This window comes from Pogoniulus pusillus, chromosome 5 (assembly GCF_015220805.1).
Source record: "Pogoniulus pusillus isolate bPogPus1 chromosome 5, bPogPus1.pri, whole genome shotgun sequence".
Taxonomy (NCBI): Eukaryota; Metazoa; Chordata; class Aves; order Piciformes; family Lybiidae; genus Pogoniulus; species Pogoniulus pusillus.
Genome location: NC_087268.1, coordinates 35,060,570 through 35,083,527, shown reverse-complemented (window position 1 = coordinate 35,083,527; position 22,958 = coordinate 35,060,570). Strand labels below are relative to the sequence as shown.

At 42.0% G+C, this 22,958-nt stretch overlaps 1 protein-coding gene across 1 annotated transcript in view; it reads right to left on the bottom strand.

Moving 5' to 3' along the window:
- The window catches only part of NALF1 (NALCN channel auxiliary factor 1), a 525,223-nt gene that overhangs the window by 9,000 nt on the left and 493,265 nt on the right, over positions 1-22,958 (bottom strand). Inside the window, exon 2 of the mRNA XM_064143774.1 lies at positions 8,691-8,862. Coding sequence (XP_063999844.1) covers positions 8,691-8,862 — 172 coding nt within the window. The remainder of the gene's footprint in view (positions 1-8,690; positions 8,863-22,958) is intronic.

The following is a 22,958-nucleotide window of genomic DNA, read 5'->3' as shown; positions in this document are numbered from 1 at the left end:
AAGTGATCCATCCAGCGTGACATCATTGTATCAGTGAACACCAACACTCTGCATGACATTTCTCTTTCTGAGGAATTATTTCTGAGATTTTAATATTAACATTTTCCAACTACAGAAGGCAAGAGAACACATTAGGTATTATATGACTAGATTTCACTGCTTGTTTACATCTAATCAGGAAGCCAGCACTCTTCGATCTTATCCAGATGGTCCTCTTGTGTTCTAAATTGCTATGGCTGTGACAGATTATGATGCTTCTGTTCAGATATGTACTCTTCATATTATAAAAAGTAATAAAATTAAATGTAGGAGAAGGATTAAAGATAAATAAATTATTCTTTAGTCAAAAACATGACTGTTAAACTGGTAAATAAGCCTGTTCAACTCTTTTGAAAAGTCTGATTTCCATTTCAGACTCCATTCCAATTACTGGAGGACATTTGGGTTGCTGTGTTTTAATTTTATCACTGCATGTTGTTGACTGTTTCAGATATTTGTTTCTCAGATATTTTCCTGTGTGTGTTGCCCTGGAAGGGTAGAAAACCCAGCTAAAGTAGTTTGGCCACTGCCCCTCTTCCTCTCGTTGCAGGGTCCAGGAACAGAAAGAACAGACAATAGGGTTGGCTCCAGTAAGCTTGCCCTAAGAAGTAGCAATCCAGCACCACATCTAGGGTGTCTCATGCAGCTCAAAACACGTGCCCTATTGCCTTGTCTGGAATATATGTGTCACTCAGGTGAGGTACAACACTTTGAATTCATTGGCCAAACTCCTGACACTTGTGCTTATTGGACAGTTTCATTTCCAAAATGCAATTAATAGGGGAATGTTTCCAAAGAATGCGATTCTGTGACTCACTCTGTAGCCATTCTCAGCCATTCTTAGCCATTCTGCAATTCCTAGGGCAATTCTTCAGTGAATCCCCAGGGGCGCCCTGGAGCCCTATTAGTGGCTCATTAACTGTGTTCCTCTATGCAGCAGCACGACTCACAGCTTTTGTTTCACAGAGGCCACTTGTCTGCCGCATTCACTTACAGTGACTCAATTTTCCTCTCCTCCCCACTGCCTTTGAATTATATTGTATTTTTACTGGTGAGATTATAACCGTGGGTTTTTGGAAGGGTCTTTAGACAGGAAAACTCCCTTTGTGCACAGTTTTGGGTTAGTTTTCTATAAATTACAAGACTTGGCTAATTTGGCCTCATGCAGCAAGCCTGTTTGGTTCATCTTGTGACCAGAGCTCGTATTGCCTGTTGCATGTACTTAGTATTTTTCCTGTTTTCCACTTTCCTATTTTCCAAGTTCTGACTGCCTTAAACTGTTTAACTCTGCGTTTATAAATACCCTTTATGTAAATACTTGCCATTGACTGATAATTTGATTGAAATTAATGTGATCCAGTGATTTTACATTAGCAAATCATATTTTCATAATATTGATATAAAATTATCACATGTATGTGTCCCCATTCAAGAAAATTTCATTGTGTTTCTTCAGCATGCATGGATTTTTTTCTCTTGGCACATGTACAGGGCCAATCTTCTCCTACTGGTATAAACATCAGTGTTATCTCTGTAAAACATTGAATTGCTTCAAGTCAGAAAGATAAGTATATAACTGACTCTCAAAAATACACCCTGAATCTTTTCTTTTGTTCTGTTATGTTGAAATACAGGATAAGGACGTGGCAACTTGTGTCTAGTGAAGGCTTGGATTTCCCCACCTCCGGTTTTTTTACATGTTATAGAATATGCTATAACAGAGATTGACTGTTGTAATATAATGTGAAAGGAAAGGTCATACATATCAATGCCACCATTGAAAGTGCAGGGATATCAACAACTTAACTGTCTGAGTTGTTTTTATAGGAGAATAATGTTTGCAGCTAATGACCCTATTATGATACAGTATTTTATAGAAAATCCCCAATATTCAACACTAGAAGAAAACTAGACTGAAGGAAAAAAAAAGAGCTATTTAATCAATAGGTTCTGAAAAAAAAACAAACCCAATGTCAAACTCTCCTTGCATGCTGATCCATAGATAGTAACAATTTCAACCATGCTTGTCAAACGTTAAGTGGGATTTGTCCTTCTGTCTACATTAGCTTAGTATTTTGATATATTAGGACCTACTAAGATGTGTAGGCAGGATGCAAATGACACATTGTTATAATTTTTTTTAAGAGTAAGAATTAGGATCAAGTATATCCATTTTGTGGAGTTTGATAAGGACAACATAAAGTGCATTGAATTCAGAGATATTATCTTCTTGAATTTTGCAACATAGATTGTGATGCATTCTACATATCACATTTTTCTCAAGGAAAATAGCTTTTTCAAATTGTACTGAAATCATAGCACCTGCTTTGCAACAGACATTTTACAGCTAAACCTGATGGTGAAACCCAAACACACATCAACCCCTTGGGAGCAAGCTGTAGTTTAAATAATTGTTCCCAATACCTTTGTTGAGATTTGTTAGTCAGCAAACTCCTACAGATTGGTGAGAATTCTCTGCAATAACTCTCAGTATAGGCTTAGAATCATTAGTATGGGCTATAAAGCATGCAGGCAGTTTCATTTCTAGCGAATATTCTTCTTTAAAGGAGAAGAATTTTCTGAGGAAGTGCTACTTTGCACAGATCACATAAAATATGCTACTGATATTCACCAAAAATTGGTGTATAGAATATCCACAGTGCTCTTATGGAGTACCAGAGGGTGCCATACTTGTTCTGGAAGAAGCTAATTTCTGCCTTATTGCTGCTCAATAGATTCCTTTTCTTTCCTTCACAGAGGAATTTAACATGCTCCGTTAATTCCATGACATCTATTGCACAGGTAGAGAATGTGAATGTGTGTCTGGGATTTCCTGCTTGATAGTTGTTGCCAGGTGATGGCTCCTTTCTGTTACAAGGCACAAAAAGACCTTAAGTCTTGATCAATACAGATAAAGCCCTTAGCAATACAACTTGTCTCTAAAGTCTGCTCCGTCATGGTAGGCCTCCTAGGCCCAAAATAGGCTTACACATGTCCTGCCTTGCCTAGGCATGCTTTTCTGCTCCATCAGAGAGGCAAGCACAAGAAATGGACACAAAAGTACCTGGAGCCACTGAGTCTGGCCTGCCCAGGGTCCTGTAGTGTAAGGTGCACACACTTAGCTTGTGCCTGCCTAGTGCAAGGCCTCTGCTTTTCCCAGACTAGGGAAAAGTGAGCCTGTGGCTTTGCCTAATATGGTAAGGTTTGGCTAACTGCCATCCTGATTGGCTGTTCTGTGTCCAAAGGGCAATTAATCTCAGCCCACATTGATAAAAGGAGATAGGCAGGTGAGCAACCTGCTTTTGCTTCCCTGCTTTGTTCCCTGCTCTTTGCCTGCTCTCTCTGCTGTGCCCAGCCCTGCTGCTCTTGCACACTGCCTTATTGCTTGCCTGCTAAACTCCACTGCCGCCAGTTACCAGGAGCAGACCCTGGATGTCTGCACGCAATCGGCCTGTGTGGCCAGCGTGACATCGTGCTGAGACTGCACCACATCTGCCTCTGCACCTGAAGGTCCTGCCTATGTCCTATCCCTGGGCATACACACAGATCATCCAGAGGAAGCCAGGAGACAAGGTCAAAGATTATCTGTGTCCATTCCCTAGAAGCCAGGAACATTCAAGCTTCAAGGTCCAACAAGACAGAAACCCCTGAAAGCATTTGGGCACTGTCAGGACTGTGGCTAGCCCTCTGTAAGTGGATAATAATAATAATTTGTGAGTAAATGCTCAATGCCTCTTTGTAATTCTCTACTGCCTTCTGCCATAGAGCAGAAAGAGCTTGGGCCCATCTACTGGGCAAGCAGAATTTGACCACAGATATAGTCTCTTCCAGTTCAATTAATGTTTATGTATTTTGCTGGTTATATCAAATGTAGATATTATCCATGGAATGTTTTCATAACCGTGTAAGAACCGGAATATTATTAAAATCAGTGGTCAGGGGTGGTGAGAGTTCTGTATAGCAAAATTAATAGACAATATTAATTTTGGAAAATATCGTCTTGCATCAATTAATTTCCCCTCCCCAACATGCTCTCTAAAGTATTCCAGACTTGGATAGCAGTTTTGCATTTCCTGTCTGCCTTTTCTTCATGCCTCCATTCTCAGCAGGTGCCTCTGAGCCTCAGGTCTTAGCCATAGTTGGACAGGAAGGGGCAGCGGTGGCTTTGTATTGTGTTGTGGAGGGGATTTCTCTATTCCTCCCCTGTTAGGGGAAGGTGAGAAATTAATTTGAGGTGGTTTTGATATTTTATAAAATTATTTATTAAAATTAATATACACAAATTTGTACCACCCCCAACCACTAAGAAATCAGGTTCATTTGCAAAGTTATGAAAATAGCTTTGGGATATATTTACAGGGATTGATTATTAAATGGAAATATCAAATTATGAACAACTATAGACAGAGAGAAATTCCCTTAGGCTTAATGCCTCTTAACAACTCTAGTGTCTGCCCAGTAGGGGCTGAACCTGTGTGTGCTCTTTAGATAGAGATAACTTATATTACAAAGGAATTAAAGTTTGTTTAGATGTGTTGCTCTTGAGTATTAATCATTAATCACCCTCCTGGGATTCTGTCTCAGCGTGTGCCCAGTACTTGGGGTCTTTGCAGCTGGAGTCTGTCCTGGCTTGCAGGAAATGATAAGGGTTCCCTGTCTCTGGGTAACAGAATTTCTCTAACCTTCTCTCCTGGTGTGGTCTCCGCCTTGGAGCTGCTACTTCTGGAAGCCGTGTGTCCAGGGATGATCAGCTGGCAGGATTCCCAGGTGCAGGAGGAGCATTTGTCCATGTAGCTTCTGACATGGTCTCACAGCTAGCAGGCTGTGTTTGCAGGTTTGCAGACTGAAGGTCTGCTGGGCCTGGACCTTTCCAGACTTCCAGTACAGCTGGCAAGCAGTATCTATGCCGGGCAAGCAGGGTCTATGCCGTGCTGCATGGAGACGAGCTCCGTAGATAAATCAAGATAGCTCTAGGCTTAGGCAGGGGGTTCTTGGCTCCCCATATATGTATGGTGCAGGTGTGCATGCGCTCTGCTTCTCAAAGGGCTCGCAGGTAGCTTGACTGCGCCTTGAGATCAATGCATGAGGTCTGAGCCTCTGTAATGCTTGCAAGTGAGTAAGGCCTGATCCTGTGTCTAGGCCACGCAAGCAGGTCAGGGCAGCAGGGTGCTGCTGTGGATCAGAGCTGAGTCTGAATGCTCTGAGCTTCTGAACGGTTTGAACGGTCTGGACCGTCTGACCACGTGGTGCTGCTGTGCACCCCTCTTTATAAACTCTGGGCCGAGATGCGTGGCTCGTTGGACATATAAAGGTGACCAATCAGGTTGGCCGTAAGCCAAACCTTGCCCCAATAGGCAGTAGAGACATGCCTGGACCTCCCAATAGGGCATCACCTGCCAGACCTCAGGGTACACGGACTGGGCGTGTGTGTGATACACAATTTGTTTGCTGCCTCATGGGTCCTGGCAGAAGAACAAGTCCGGGCACGTAGAGGCATAGAGAATCCTCAGTTCTGGGGCTGCTGCCCCTCCACCACATATTGCCACACCAGCTGGTAACATGAAGCCACACTAACCTTTTACCTAGCTGTAATTTGAAAACAGTATGTAATACATTCATCCTGCTCACTTCCACAGTGAATTGAGATGTTTTAGAGAAACCAATCCCTCTGTCTTTCCATTAACTTTAATCTCTAATGAGTCTTAGAGGAAACAGTCTGTTTCCATGGAGAAGCCCTTATTACAAAGCTATTGCTTCTAAATTCATACTTAAAACAAAACAAAAAAACTCCAAAAAAAAGCCCCTTGAATCCACACATTTTGATGTTTCTCAGAACCAAATCATTCTATTAGCAAAGGAGCATTTGTTTGGTTGGTTTTGCCCTCCAGACAATATTTTATAATTATCAGTGTTCCTTAGCTAGTCAGCTACACTTTCATTAGTTTCATGGGGAAAAAAATTACATACTGACATAACTGAATTCACTTCCTGATGGAGTTCTCTGAAAATGTATGTCAACGTTTCACAAAAGAACCTGTAGCGTTTTCCCCCATGGGTTATCATTGGAGTCAGGAGCAGGAGAGATATTTGAGTCTAATTTAAATGAGTGATGGGTTGTGGCAAAATGCTGTTCACGAGGACAAAATTTGCTCTTGCTGTGCTTCCTGTAGCAGAGTTCAATGGCAACCAGCTTCACAGTGAACTTAGGTCAAATGATGACACCACACAACCATCTATAACAGATAAATACCAAATAAAACCACTTTTGATCAGACTCCTTTGGCTTTTGCCAATGAATTTCACTCACCCAAGGAAAAGCAGGATTGGCAACTAGAAATCTCAGAACATGTCTACAAGACAGGAGCTTACTGAAAAAAGCAGCAGAAAAGGTCCCTCAAGACATGGGGGACTTTCTTTTAATTGCTTTTCTGCAGAAGGAAGTTAATTGTCAAGGCATAAGCTATGCTAGGTAGAGCCCTGCCTGCTGTTGGACTCACTGTGCTTCGCATGATACAATTCTGTTTTCACTAAGATGTAGAGAAGTGTAATTCTTTAATCCCACAGCAGATATTAGTCTGTTCTCTCATTGTTTAATTGCAGGAAGCGCTCTTGCAGTGAGTTGCTAATTAAAAGAGCGTTACAATAGGGCTGTATTCTAGGCAAAGTTTGAACTGCAGCTTTGTACCTCCCCTCAGCATCTCACACGCAACTGTCTAGTGATAGCATACTGATTCCTATGGGTCTATGAATACAAAATCTGCTCTGCTAGGCTCAGAGTCTTGACTCAAAAGTTTGCAAAAAGTTCAACCATATATTAGTGAACTGCTGAGATAAGATTCATGTCACCCTGATCCTATGCATCCGCAATAAGACCTTGGCAACTAAGAGTAGCTGCAGCAGCAATTAAAGTGCAGTCAGCACCCATTAATAAGGCATGGAGAAGCTAGTCAGGTGCAGGTGTCTACTTAGGCTGAATTGCGCAGCTCTCAGCTCTACTGACTACACCAGACCTTCAGTGACTCTAGTTAGAGCTTACTCACAGAGTTTATATGTAGTCACTCACATGACTAATGCCTGCAATAAAACGAGTTTAATCCTTCCCTGAACCTGCTTTTCATCCCAAACTCAGAAATACTGACTGTCAGGAAACATTATGAGTTCACCAATTTCATATGTTTTCAGAATTAATTTGGAATTGTACATTAGGAAAGTGAAAAGTCGAATATGTATTTCCTAAGAGTTTTTTTCTGAAATAATTACTAAGACTTTCTTGAAATTGTTTGTATGTTCTTTGCCATTATGCCTCTGTGTGTGCACAGCTTTATATACACATGCACACAAACACACATATAGCATACATGTTGTAAATAAAAGCATCCTAAGTTTCTCACTTCAACTGTCCTATGTTAATTCACTAAGTAATACTAATTTTGTTACTGGAAGGTTATTAATATTTATGAACTGCACTGAAGTGCTAAGCACAACTGCCTTATTGATGACTACCAAATTGTAACTCAGCTTACATTTCTTTGTATTGTCTTTTGCATATGGATGCATATTGCTCAATTGTGTGGAATAGGCTCAATCTTGACGAAGAAATATGGTAAATGCTTTGCTATCAGGACTTACATGGGGTATGTGATGAAGTGAGTTGTCACAAACATTACTCCTTCCTCAGGGACAGTTAGTATAGAGCACTTATGGAGTTTTATATTTACCTCTGATTTTAAGTAGTTTACCTTGGGCAATACGTTTAGCATCAAGCTTTCCAGTGCAGCCTTAATTTAAGGTGGATGTTGTTTAATTTCAGATATTTGGACCAGGCTGTCAAGTGACCAAAGTGTCCAAATGCCTCTTTTATTGATTTAGTGGGAATAAGTTGCCTAAATATCTTCAAAATTCTCACTGGATACTTCAGGAACCAGAAATCTGCAGCTAACATTGCTAAAAGCTGAAATTTTGTGTGGATGACTCCCAGACAGTCCTGTAAAAAGTATCAAGGATACCTGAGGTATCTGTATGAAAGATATTTCTTCCCTATCATGCCCTGTTTGGCTGGACCATTCTAGGATAGTATTTGAAGCAGAATGGAATGTAAAAGGAACCAAACCTTTTATTCAAGAAGAGACCAAAAAATCAGCTCCTTACAAGCGAACAATGAATTCTTAACATTCTTCACCAGTGAAAGACTTTTCATTTGACATTTATTTTCCAAGAGCTGTTCAGTTTGCAATGCTGTGCCTCAGATTCTTAGTTTACCTGACATGAGAATGCAGGTGAACAAAGGTGAATACACTAAAAACTGGACCTGTCTTTTTTCCTGAATATTGCATGACATAGCACTTCTTTTCTCCGAGGACTGCATGACACAGAGGAATAGAAATCGTCTACAAAATAATTACAGGTTAAAAAATATTAGGATAAATTTCTTTTAGCACTTTCTGCAAGGTTAATGACAGTGGCAAGCTGTTGCATAAATGTGCATTACTAAATCTGGGCTCAAATCCTAGCACCTCTAACAAATCTTTGTGACGAGGAAATCCTTCAGGCTCTCACAGTTAGAGCTAATTTAAAAAAAAGAAACATTATTCACACTCTCCTTCACATTCAGGTTTACTAAAACAAGTGAAAATAGCTTTTCTATACTATACCTGTACAGATGAAACTTGATAGTCCTCCATAGATGACATCATCATTGTCTGGTAATATAAAGGGACACCTCGTCTGAACTTCCAAACAGTATTGCTTGCAAGGAATTCTGTTGCTGCAGTGAAACTGTGTGACTTCAAAATACTGGGAACAGAGCCAGGCTTTGTAGACAGTCTGGAAAGAGAAAAGAACCAGAAGTATAGATGGATGGCAATGGCAACAGCACTGTCTTTATTAGAAGAACATACTGTCCTGCACACCTACATTTAACACTGCTTCTGAAAGTAAATTTTGAGAGAATTTTACCTGGTTAAAATATACTCTCAACTGCTGACTATTCTCCTTCTCAGAAATTAAGGCCTCAGCCAAGTCACTTAAAAGCAATAGTTAGTTTGGACTAAGGTGATGCTATTATTTCATCTTAGTTTGTAAGCAGGTATATTTCTTGGATGCCCCTTTTCATTGGGAACATGCCACACACCCCTATCCCTGTACCTTATTATAGACAGAAATCCTAACCTCATGTGAAGGTTGTCTGGGAAAAAAAACTTATGGAAGTAAGAGATTAAAACTGGGCTCAGGAGTGCTCTGTTCTTTAAATCACCTAGAGCTAAGCTACCAGGCTACAATAGATGGTGCTGCTTCCCTTCAAATATAGCCTTATCCAGACCACAGCATTAAAGCACACATTTGGGTTCCTAAACAGACCAGGTGTAGACTGGCAGGTAAATAGGCAACAGTGAGGACTGATGTCTGTACTAGGGAGCTAAAAGGAATACATTATAGATGCTGTCATCTGATGCTGTGTAGCCTTGACTGCAGGATCTGTGATTACTAAAATTACTATCATTATCTAAATGAAAAAGCAAAATATACATTTTGATTTTAGATTCTTTAGCCTATTCTTTTCATAGTAAAGGTCTTTGTCACAGGAATTAAACTATTTTTTTGAACACAGAAGAGTTTTACATGTGATCATACTCTAGAAATGGATTTGATACCAGGGTATAAAGATGACAAAATACCTGTATGTCTGATTACAGAGAGGTTTGCTTGTTTACCATTTTGCTTTGAACTTATCCATGTTGAAGTACATTATTTACTGGCTAGATACTTGCTATCTAGCTTGTTATTTCATGAAAATTTCCTCTTTGCATTCATTCAGAATGTCTGAAAATCTTAGCAACTACCTTTCCTTTGTCACTGGCTGAAAAGCAATGTAGGCAGCTGATTACTTTCCTTCTTCCTAAACCTGCTTTTAATAAAAAAAGAAATTTAGATTAACTTTTTAATTACTGAAAATTCAGAACCTGACACCTGAAGAGAGTAATCTAGCTGAAAGTATGGTTTGACTTCAGTATGTTTCATCTCATCAGTTATTTTATTCATGTCACAACAGCTTAAATTGTATAATTAATTTCAGTGTATTAGTTTAGTTCTAGAATTACACAACTTTTAGCTTGTTTTCAATGGTGGCAAGTATGGGTATGGTTGCTGGATGATAAAGTGAAGTCTTCACCACTAATCTATGGTTCATTGTTATCTCTTTATAGTAGCTTTTGCCTACTAGATTCTATAGATTTTTTTTTTTCATTACAACTTAGAATCATATAGAATCATAGAATCAAGCAGGTTGGAAGAGACCTCCAATATCATCCAGTCAAACCTAGCACACAGCCCTAGCCAGTCAACTAGACCATGGCACTAAGTGCCTCAGCCAGGCTTTTCTTGAGCACCTCCAGGGATGGTGCCTCCACCACCTCCCTGGGCAGCCCATTCCAATGGCAAATCACTCTCTCTGGCAAGAACTTCCTCCTAACATTCAGCCTATACTCCCCCTAGCACAACTTGAGACTGTGTCCCCTTGTTCTATTGCTGGTTGTCTGGTAGAAGAGACCAACCCCCACCTGGCTACAACCTCCCTTCAGGTAGTTGTAGACAGCAATGAGGTCGCCCTGAGCCTCCTCTTGCTTACAAATGCAATGAATTTAATTTCTTAGCCACAGTTAATGATTAACTAGAAGGAAGATCTGGTTATAGGTTTACTTTTTTGTATTTAAATAAACACTGCATTTTTAATGTCTGGTTGCTGTACTAACATTTACAATAATAAAAGAAATAAAGTGATTGGCTTTCTGTTTTTAATTAGTGAGCACACTCTCTTCATCATAGACAGGAACGCTGGGACAGATAAAGATACACACATTTGCAGGTGTTACTTTCTGATCAATAACATTGTAGACCTGTTTAGTATGAACCTACATGTTGTCTTCATAGAATAAGACTACAACATTTGAGAAATGTACTTCAGTTTATAGGGAGTATATTGAACAGCACATCACACATAGTAACAAGAAAATGAGTAAACCTATATGTCTACTTAAGCATCAGGAAATAAATGTTTGTTCAAGAGCAAAAGTAAATAATGCAGGCATAGACTTCTGTGAATGTTTTTATTTATCCAGTCTCAGTTGGTACACATCAGCTTCCTGTTCTCATGAACGTGTCCATAGCTGTGTATCATGTTTGAACTCCTGCTTACATTTTAAAAGAATGTGTAGCTATACCTTTTCCTGAGATCAACTTCTCTGATAATTCCCTCCCAGTCTGTGTCATTTTTATTGCAGCCCCTTTCAGCCTTATCTCCAGTATATATTGAGACTTTTAATATGCTGTTCCCACTTTGCTCTGTTTTGGCCAGCAGGGCTTACACAGAAACCAAGACTTTCAGAGTTCTGTCTGGATCAGATTTAGGTTGTATCCCACTTTGGGTTGAGATGCTGATACTTATCCAACTTCTGATCCCCATACTCTGTCTTCATCTAAAGAAACTTCAGGTTCATTAAACACGTAAAACATATATAAAAGCTCCTCTTGTATAAGAAGACCTGGGGCTGTTTACTTTGAAAAAGAGAAGACTGAGAGGGTGCCTTATCGATGGCTACAAATATCTGAAGAGTAGCTGTCAGGAGGATTAAGCCAGTCTCTTTTCAGTGATACCAAGTGAGTGACAGGATGAGGGGCAATAGACATAAACTCAATCACAGGAAATCCCATCTCAACATGATAAAAATCTTCTTTACTGTGAGAGTGATGGAATACTGGAATAGGCTGCCCAAAGCAGTTGTGGAATCTCCTTCTCTAGAGAGCTTCATAACTCTCCTGGATGCATGCCCTAAGTGGTCTTGCTTTGCAGGAGTTTGGTATCAATGATCTCTGGAGGTCCTTTCCAAACCCCAGTATTCTGTGATTCTGTGATTCTGTAACAGAAGTCGTAAATGTATGAAATACAAACTCTATGTTTTGTGATAGTTTTGCATTTGGTTTTGGTAGCTTACCTTAAATTCATAAAACATTTATTAATGAAAATGCTAATTATGCCTTCTAAAGGCAAAACTTCTTATAAAAATCACTAGATATAAATTATTAATTGGGTAGATCAATTCACTACAGAATCACAGAACATCAGGGGTTGGAAGAGATCTCAAAAGATCGTCTAGCCCAATCCCCCTTACAGAGCAGCATCATCTACACCAGATCACACTGGATCACATCCAGGTGGGTCTTGAATATCTCCAGAGAGGGGAACTCCATAACCTCCTCGGGCAGCCTGTTCCAGTGTTCTGTCACCCTTCCAGTGAAAAAAAACAAACAAACTTCCTCATATTTACATGGAATTTCCTATGCCTCAGCTTCCAGCCACTGCCTGTTGTCCTGTCATTGGTCATCATCAAGAAGAGCCTGGCTCCATCCTCTTGGCACTCACTCTTTATGTATTTATGAACATTAATGAGCTCACCCCTCAGCCTCCTCCTCTCCAAATCAAAGAGCCCCAGCTTCCTCAGTCTCTCTTTGTAAGATGTTCCACTCCCTTAATAATTTTTGTGGCTCTACACTGGACTCTCAAGCAGTTCCATGTCTTTTTTGAACTGAAGGGTCCAGAACTGGACACAGCATTCCAGATGTGGCCCCACCAGGGCAAAGTAGAGTGGGAGGAGAACCTCTCTTAATATACTAACCACAGCCCTTCTAATACACTCCAGCATGGCATTGGCCATCTTGGCCAAAATACCACATTGCTGGCTCATGGTCAACCTTCCACCAACTAGGACCCCCAGGTCTTTTTCTCCTTCACTGCACTCCAGCAGGACAGTCCTCAGCCTATACCACTATGTTGGGTTGCTCTTTCCCAGGTGCAACACTCTACACTTGCCCTTGATGAACTTCATTCAATTTCACCCTGCCTAGCTCTCCAGCCTGTCCCCACTGTCAGCAAACTTGCTGATAGTGCACTCTGCACCTTCATCCGGGTCATTGATGAATATATTGAATAGTACTGGTTCCAGTACTGACCCTTGAGGGACTCATTAGGTACAGGCCTCCAACTAGACTCTGTCCCATTGACCACAACTCCCTGACTTCTTTCCTTCTACCAGTGCCAAATCCGCCTCCTACCCAATCATCCAGAACGCAATGCCTCAGTTTAGCTGCAAGGCTGCTGTGGGAGACAGTGTCAAATGCTTTACTGAAATCAAGATAAACCACATTCGCTGCTCCACCATCATCTATCCAGCTCGTTATGTCCTCATAAAAGGCCCTGTCCAATCAACTAGACCATGGCACTAAGTGCCTCATCCAGGCTTTTTGAACACCTCCAGGGACGGTGACTCCACCACTTCCTTGGGCAGCCCACTCCAATGAAAAATGATTCATAATTAATAACCATGACACCTGGTCATTGCACTAGCTGACTTGTGTCTAGCTGTGCTATTGCATAAATCCAATTTTAATTTTATGAACAGTATTTACTGCGACTGGAAAAATTATTGGAAGATAAAGTTATGTTTATTGTGCGTATATGCCCACAGTGTCCTTCCCCCTCATTCTCTCTCGCTCATACATGCACAACACATGTGATTTTTAAAAACCTACTTTCTGTCAAAACAGACTGAGTACACAGCCTGAATCCTCTGAGTCACAGTGCATGAGATATATCCACAGAAAGGAATGGAAAAGCTCATTCAGTTTCATTCTCTACACCTGCCAAATCCTCACAGTTTTCAAGAGATTAATTCAGCACTCCTCTGCCCTTTCCCCTGTCATTTGTGACTCCAGTTACCATCACAGTTCTTATTAAGCAGTGTGAAACACCCAGGAAGTATTTAATCTAGCTATTCTTCATGAAAATTGCATTTTTTTTCCCTCACTGAATGAAAATTTGATACTACTGTCTGGGTTGTCAAAATAATAATACAAAAGGGAATGCAGAAATCATCAAATGGCTCTTAACTGTGTAGATGTGGAAGATGATAAGAGGGAAAGAAAGTAGAAGTCACAACAGAAGCTCTCAATATGGTAAATTTTATGAATCAAAATAAAATTTAACTGCTTTATAGTGATGCTTTGCAACTATATTCATTCCTCTCTATAAAAATGGAGACTTCAAGCAGAGAACAATTTAATAATATCATCTACCAGTTGACAAGGAAGAGCCCTCCCATGAATTTGCATGGCATTTTCAAACACATCAGGAAATTATACCTTATTGGAATAAAAGCATGAACAATATTGCCTTGGGCAGTGTGATATGACTTCAGCTCAAATTCTTCCAAAGCTTTTGAGTATTTTGAAATAATTTCTGCAGTCTTTATCTATACTGAGGAGTATCTCAGACTGTGATTGACTAATTAATTTATTTTCCCAAGGATATTAAGGGAATGACTTACTATGTAAGCTGAGCATTTTCAGTGGAAGTAGATATAGAAATAGCATTAATTAATAAATAAACAAATGAAATCTCGATTGCAGAAAGTGGTGTAGCTTTTGCTGTGTTCTACCTCAGTGGTCTCTAGCCCATGCTGACTCCTTGATGATGACAGTGAATAAGGTGTATAAAGAGAGCAAAATCCTTCTTTCCCTGTCACCCTTATTTTTGACATATCACAGAATCACAGAATGCCTCAGTTTGGAAGGGACCTAAGTGATCATCTACTCCATGGTAGGGACATCTCACAACTAGACTTGGCTGCTCAAGGCCTCATCCAACCTGACCTTGAGCATCCTCAGGGAGGCAGCATCCACAACATCCCTAGGCAACCTATTTCAGAGTCACAGCACCCTTGTACTGAAGAACATCTACCTAATATCCAGCCTGAATCTACTCTCCTTCATCTTAAAACCATTCTCTCTTGTCTTATTGCTAGACATTTGTGCTAGTTTGAAGCAAGCTGGGATGTTTTGGTAACAGAACTAGATAACGGGCAGTGAAATGAAAAACAATTGATGTCAACTTCTCTCACAGTTACGCTGAGAACTCTGGGAAGAAGAAAGACTTTTTCTCCATTTTTGTTTCTCTCTCTTGCTTTGGCCTTAGACCTGGTCACATCTCATTAACCCTGCTCCTACTAACCTTGCTCCCTAACCTCTTGGCTGCACCTCTTTTCTTCCTGAGAACTGGGGTAAGGTTGAGAGGGCCGGGGGGAGGTGTTGGGGTGGTTTGAAAGCCCCTCCTGGGGACCTTGGTTTCTGGGAGGGGAGTTGTGCTTTTGTATTGTTTATCCTTTGTATATAATTGTATATAATTGTATATAACTGTATATAGTGTAAATAGCTGCTTGTAAATTCTGCTAGCTGTAAATAAATTGCTTCATCTATATTCCCAGAGGCCGTCTGAGTTAGCTGGGGCAAATACAAAGAGTGGGAGGGGCGGGGTAACCCCCAAACCATCACATTTTTTAATTGGCTTTCCCAACGTGGGGCTAGATATTTCAGTGAGTGGAAATTAGCTCTGGGAATTAAGATGAAGCTAATCAAGCAGCTATTGTATTTGGTTGGTGCATTGCTCTGGTCTGGTTTTGTTTACTTGGCATTTAATTGGATAAAAGCTCAAATTGTTGCTTATTTCATTGATCTGGCTTATAATAAGGCTAAAGCTAAGGTTTCAGATATGTTCTGGAGCTGGGGTGATTTTATTCTTGGTTATGCTGGTTTTAATATCTCTGAGAATATTACCAAGGACATTACTGGAGCTCTGGTCAATAATGTGACAATCAATGGAAATTCTGCTTTAAATATGGCTCTAATGAGAGTTATTCAGCCTAAGACAGGAATTCCAACTGTTTGTATAGGTACATGCTCGTGTAAAACTGTTTTTCTTCTCACAATTTTTAATATTTGCCTCATGATTTTAATATTCATATTAATTTTGGCATTATGTGTGAAAAATTCAAAACCAGCTTCTGCAAGAGCTAGGAAAATTTCTGTGTCTCAGAAGCAGTCTCTTTCACAGCAAAACAAGGGAACACAGTTGTCGGCTTCCCCCTTGCCAGCCTCTGCCCCTCCTTCTCCAAGTGCTGGGAACACAGCCAGTGTTCCTGCCAATAACGTAAACAATGATAAGGATAACCAAAACAAGCCACAGAGTTTAGCAGGAGCCTCAGGAGCACAGGCAGGTACCCAAAATCAGAATGTTCCTAGCAACAATCAAAACAAGTCAGGGTTGGCAGGCATCCCAGGAGGACAGGCAAATAATCCCACTAATGATAATAACGCTAATGCTGGTAACGCTAGCCCAGTCAGTCCAAATCATAATGACACCAGCTCAGCCAATTCGAAACCCCAGCCAGCAGACCAGAATAAAAATCCTCCTGTTAAAAGCAAGGCAGATTTGAACTCACAAGCTCCAAGTCAGACCTCCAATAATTCAAATGCTCCAGGTCAGACCCCTAAGGATTCAAACCCTCCAAGTCAGACTCCTAAAAATTCAAATCCTCCAGCAGACACATCCAAGTCTGTTGCTGCTCAGGCCCTTCTGGCACCTGCTAAGGCAAAAGCTAAAACAAAGAGTGGTTCGCAGGAGGATGTAAGACAGGGGACGTCTGGTGATCAGCAGCAAGAGGAGGAAGAGGAGGCAGTTAGTCTGCGAGACCTTGTAGATGTGCTGAGACAACAATACTCAAGTGAGAGGAGCGCTGTGAGGTTAGCTGCCAAGAGAGAGGATGGTTCCAATGAGTTTAGGAATGCTATGAGGAAGATTGTGTTAGGCCAGGCACCACCAGAACAACAGGAAGAAGAGGAGGAAGATGACATCCAAGGCTCCAAGGATCCACTCAGAGAGGTCAGGGAAGTTAGGAAGGAATACACAAGAGAATCAGGTGAGCCAATCTTAAGCTGGCTAGTGAGATGCCGTGGCATTGGTGCTAATGCTCTGCAGGTAGGAGACAAGTCTGCCAAGCAGCTGGGACCACTCACTAAAGAGAGTGGAGTGGACAAACACCTAGCAAGTCCTCTTGGTAGGGTTAGCTTGTGGACACGCCTTCTGTTGGCTGTGGCTATGAGATATCCTTCCCGAGATGATTTGCCATGGGCTGCCAAGAAGTGGAACACCGTTGAGCAGGGAATTAAGCTTCTGAAGGAGTTTGCTATGAAGGAAGTGCTTTATGGAGATCATGGTACTCATGAGCCTGACGATATTCCTTTGGGAACAGGTCTCATGAAGAAGCTGATTAAGCTTGCTCCTTCATCCTATGCTAACATCTTGGCCAGTAAATTCCTAGCAAGGAGTGATAATGGAAGGTCTTTCACTGTTGGTGAATTCACTGATCAGCTCAGGCAGATTGAGGACAGCTTGTCACATTCTGGCCTAGTCTCTGCCATACAAACTATGACCACAGAGATTAAAGATACCATGAAAGAACTGAAGGAGGATCTTAAAAACATTACTAATCTGGTAAAGGATACCATTCCTGCATCATCTGAATGGGTGCATGTTTCTGCAGTCAGGAACAGACGCCCACCTCCTGCAAGGCAATTCCAGCCTAGGAGGAGACAAATTCCACCCAGACAGCAGCAATCACGTGCGTCACTGTGGATACTTCTGCGTGACACATACGGGGAGAACATGAACAAATGGGATGGTAAACCTACTTCAGCTCTTTCAAAGAGAGTCAGGGATCTGCAGAGTGGCAGAAACAGAGGCAGTAATGCCCGAAAGGTAGCTGTCACTTCTTCAGCTCCTGAGAGCAACTGCAATTGCTCCAACAGTTGCAGTTCCTCTCGCAACAACACCAATCATTGTGTACACCCTACATGCCATGTTCAGCATTAGGGGTGCCCTGCCTCCAGCCAGGAGGAGGAAAGGGATAGTGGAGAAAACTGAATCTATTGGAATGTATTCATTAGGTGGCCTGGCAGTTCAAGAGTTCGGAAATACAGGGCTTTGGTTGACACAGGTGCTCAGTGTACTTTATTGCCATCTAATTGCAAAGGGACAGAGTCCATTTCTATTTTTGGAATCACTGGTGGATCTCAAGAGTTAACTAAGGTAAAGGCTGAGATCAGTTTAACTGGTAAAGAGTGGAAGACACATACTATTGTAACTGGTCCTGATGCGCCTTGCATTCTGGGAATTGACTTTTTGAGACAAGGTTGTTTCAAAGATCCTAAGGGTCATAAATGGGCTTTTGGAATAGCATCTGTAGAGATTGAGGATGATAAATTGAAATTGTCTGTTAGACCTGAACTTTCTGATGAATCTGCAGTTGTGGGACATCATGACATAGAGGACCTGGAAGTGCCAATTGCAACTCAAACTGTTCATCATAGGCAGTACAGAACTAACCGTGACTCTTTGTTGCCCATTCATCAGCTGATTCGTCAATTGGAGGATCAGGCTGTCATCGAGAAAGCTCATTCACCTTTCAACAGTCCCATCTGGCCTGTGCGTAAACCTACGGGCGACTGGAGACTGACAGTTGACTTTCGTGCCCTGAACGAGGTGACGCCACCCATGAGTGCAGCTGTGCCAGACATGCTGGAACTCCAGTACGAGCTGGAATCGAAGGAGGCTAAATGGTATGCAACCATAGACATTGCTAATGCTTTCTTCTCTATTCCCATAGCAAAGGAGTGCAGGCCTCAGTTTGCATTCACCTGGAGAGGAATCCAGTACCAGTTCAACCGTTTGCCTCAGGGGTGGAAACACAGCTCAACCATCTGTCACTCAGTCATCCACAATGCACTGGAGAAAGGTAAAGCTCCAGAGCACATCCAGTACATTGACGACATCATTGTGTGGGGCCAAACTGCTGAGGAAGTCTTCGAGAAAGGTAACAAAATCATTGACATTCTGCTGCAAGCAGGTTTTGCCATAAAGAGAGACAAGGTCAAAGGACCTGCCAGAGAAATTCAGTTTCTGGGAGTGCGGTGGCAGGATGGTCGCCGTTACATTCCTCAGGATGTGATCAACAAAGTCTCTACCATGGCAGTTCCCACCAGTAAGAAGGACACACTTTCTTTTCTTGGTTTGGTGGGATTTTGGAGACTACACATTCCTGGTTTCAGTCAGATTGTCAAACCTCTGCATGATGTGACTCGTAAGAGAAACAATTTTGAGTGGGGACCTGAACAACAAGCAGCCTTTGATCAAATCAAACGAGAAATAGTCCATGCAGTGGGCTTAGGACCTGTGAGATCTGGTCCGGACATTAAAAACATTCTGTACACGGCTGCCAGTGACAATGGTCCAACTTGGAGTCTTTGGCAGAGAGCTCCAAATGAGACACGTGGTCGTCCACTTGGTTTCTGGGGACGTTGTTACAGAGATTCAGAGACAAATTACACTGCAACTGAGAAAGAGATCCTAGCAGCCTATGAGGGAGTGAAAGCAGCTTCTGAAGTGATTGGAACTGAGTCACAATTACTTTTAGCTCCTAGACTGCCAGTTCTGAACTGGATGTTCAAGGGCAAAGGTTTATCACCACATCATGCCACAGATGCAACCTGGTCTAAATGGATGGCTTTGATAACCCAACGAGCACGAATGGGTAATCTTGACCGACCTGGTCTGGTGGAGGTGATCACCAACTGGCCGGAAGGCACAGACTGTTCCAAACCTCCAGAGGAGAAAATAACTCGTGCTGAGGAAGCTCCTCCCTATGGTGATCTCTCTGATCAGGAAAAGAACTATGCTTTGTTCACAGACGGTTCCTGTCGTCTTGTTGGGAACAAGCGAAGATGGAAGTCAGCGGTTTGGAGTCCAACCAGGAGAGTTACCGAAACGAAAGATGGCGAAGGAGAATCCAGTCAGTTCGCTGAGGTAAAAGCTGTTCAACTTGCTCTTGATGTGGCTGAACGTGAGAATTGGCCTATCCTTTACCTCTACACCGACTCGTGGATGGTAGCCAATGCTCTATGGGGTTGGCTAAAGGACTGGAAGAAGAATGGTTGGCAGAGGAAAGGAAAGCCTATTTGGTGTGCTGATCTATGGCAGGACATTGATGCACGGCTGGAGAAAACTCCAGTGAAGGTGCGGCACGTAGATGCACACATGCCTAAGAGCAGAGCCACTGAGGAACATCAACATAACCAGAAGGCAGATCAAGCTGCTAAGATTGCTCAAGTTGATACCAACTCTGATCTTGACATTGACCTTGATTGGAAACACCGAGGTGAGTTGTTCTTAGCTCGGTGGGCCCATGACTCATCTGGACATCAAGGCAGAGATGGAACATACCGATGGGCTCGTGATAGGTCAATTGACTTGTCCATGGACGCTATCACCCAAGTCATCTATGACTGTGACATTTGTGCTGCTATTAAGCAAGCTAAGCGAATCAAGCCCTTATGGTATGGTGATAGATGGTCAAAGTACAAGTATGGTGAAGCCTGGCAGATTGACTACATCACTTTACCTCGATCTCGTTCTGGCAAGCAGTATGTGCTGACAATGGTAGAAGCCAGCACTGGATGGTTGGAAACTTATCCAGTTCCACATGCTACTGCACGTAACACCATTGTTGGTTTGGAGAGACAGATCCTGTGGAGACATGGAACTCCAGAGAGAATTGAGTCAGACAATGGTACTCATTTCAAGAATAATCTTGTGAAAAACTGGGCCAAAGAGCATGGTATTGAATGGATCTATCACATACCCTACTATGCACCAGCTTCAGGGAAGATTGAACGCTACAATGGTTTGCTGAAAACGACCCTAAAAGCCATGGGGGGTGGAACTCTGAAAAACTGGGACAAACATTTAGCACAAGCTACCTGGTTGGTAAATAGTAGAGGTTCAGTAAACAGAGCAGGACCTGCACAATCAGATTTGGTCCAAACAGTAGACGGTGATAAAGTTCCTGTTATACATGAGAAGAATCTGTTAGGGAAAACTGTTTGGGTATTTTCTCCTTCGGGCGAAGGGAAACCTGTCCGAGGGGTGGTTTCTGCTGAAGGTCCTGGTCATACATACTGGGTAATGCAGGAGAATGGTGAAATTCAGTGTATTCCACAGAGAAATCTAACTTTAGCTGAGAGAGTTTAAATTCAAGCTGTTAGGAGTTTTCTGTTCTAGGTAACATCGGCGCCCAACACTGAGAAAAATCTACAGTATGTGAGCACGAACCCAACATCACCTGGGAGTCCCTGTTCTGAGCTTTTGAATCACCTACATCTGATTGAAGTGTGAACTGAACTTGTATATATTGTTTTAGTGTAAATATTGGTTTAGATTAGATTGGATAATTCTCAGCGATACTCTGAGCGAAGTAGACAGGGGTGGATTGTGCTAGTTTGAAGCAAGCTGGGATGTTTTGGTAACAGAACTAGATAACGGGCAGTGAAATGAAAAACAATTGATGTCAACTTCTCTCACAGTTACGCTGAGAACTCTGGGAAGAAGAAAGACTTTTTCTCCATTTTTGTTTCTCTCTCTTGCTTTGGCCTTAGACCTGGTCACATCTCATTAACCCTGCTCCTACTAACCTTGCTCCCTAACCTCTTGGCTGCACCTCTTTTCTTCCTGAGAACTGGGGTAAGGTTGAGAGGGCCGGGGGGAGGTGTTGGGGTGGTTTGAAAGCCCCTCCTGGGGACCTTGGTTTCTGGGAGGGGAGTTGTGCTTTTGTATTGTTTATCCTTTGTATATAATTGTATATAATTGTATATAACTGTATATAGTGTAAATAGCTGCTTGTAAATTCTGCTAGCTGTAAATAAATTGCTTCATCTATATTCCCAGAGGCCGTCTGAGTTAGCTGGGGCAAATACAAAGTGTGGGAGGGGCGGGGTAACCCCCAAACCATCACAACATTCTTATGAAAAGTTCCTGTCTAATCTTCCTGTAGGACCCCTTCAGATACTGGAAGGCAGCAATAAGGATTCCCAGAGCCTTCTCTTCTCCAGGCTGAACAACATCACCTTCTCCAGCCTATAGCAGCCCTTGGATCACCTTTGTGGCCCCTCTCTGGACTCCAACAACTCTATATCCTTCTTATGATAGGGACACAAACTGGATTCAGTATTTGAGGTGGGGTATTTCAGTACATGAGCAGAGCAAAGGGGATGAATCACTTCTCTTGTCCTGGTGGCCACACAGCTCTTAATGCAGCCTAGGATATGATTTACCTTCTGGGCTGCATGAGTGCACTGCTGCCTCACATCAAGCTTCTTATTAATCATTATACCCAAGTATCTTTCTTCAGAGCTACTCTCAACCCACTCTGCACCCAGTATGTCTTTGTGCCTGGGATTGGCCCAACACACATACAAGACCTCGACTTATTGAACCTCATGCAGTTAGGATTGGCCCGCTTCTCAAGCATGTCAAAATCCTTCTGGATGACATCCCTTCCCTCAAGTGAGCCCTCTGCATCACACAGCTTGACAACACCAGCAAACTTGCTGATGGTGCACTCAATGCCACTGTCCATGTTACTGACAAAGATGTTAAATAGCACTGCACCCAGTACAGCTCCCTGTGAAAAGTGGAGGAGCTCCACTTGTCACTGGTCTCTACCTGAACACTGAGCCTTTGATTACAACTCTTTGAGTCTGTCCATCCATCCAGTTTCTTATCCATCAGATGCTCCATCCATCAAGTCCATGTCTCTCCATCGTAGAGACAAGGATGTCACGTGGAACAGTATCAAATGCCTTGCACAAGTCCAGGTAGATGATGTCAATTCCTTTTCCCATATCTACCAGAGCTGTAACTCTGTTGTAGTAGGCCACTAGATTCTCCAGCCATGATTTGCTCTTTGTGAAGCCATGTTGGCTGTCACTGATCACCTTGTTGTATTCCATGCACCTTAGCACAGTTACCAGGAGGATCTGTTCCATGACCTTACCTGGCACAGAAGTGAGACTGATTGGTATGTAGTTCATTGGGTTTTCTTTGATTCTATTTTTAAAAGTGGGGGTTACATTTCCCCTTTTCCAATCTGATTTTCTGTAGCCAAAAGTAACCTTAAATATACTAGTCAGCAATTTGCTGCTTA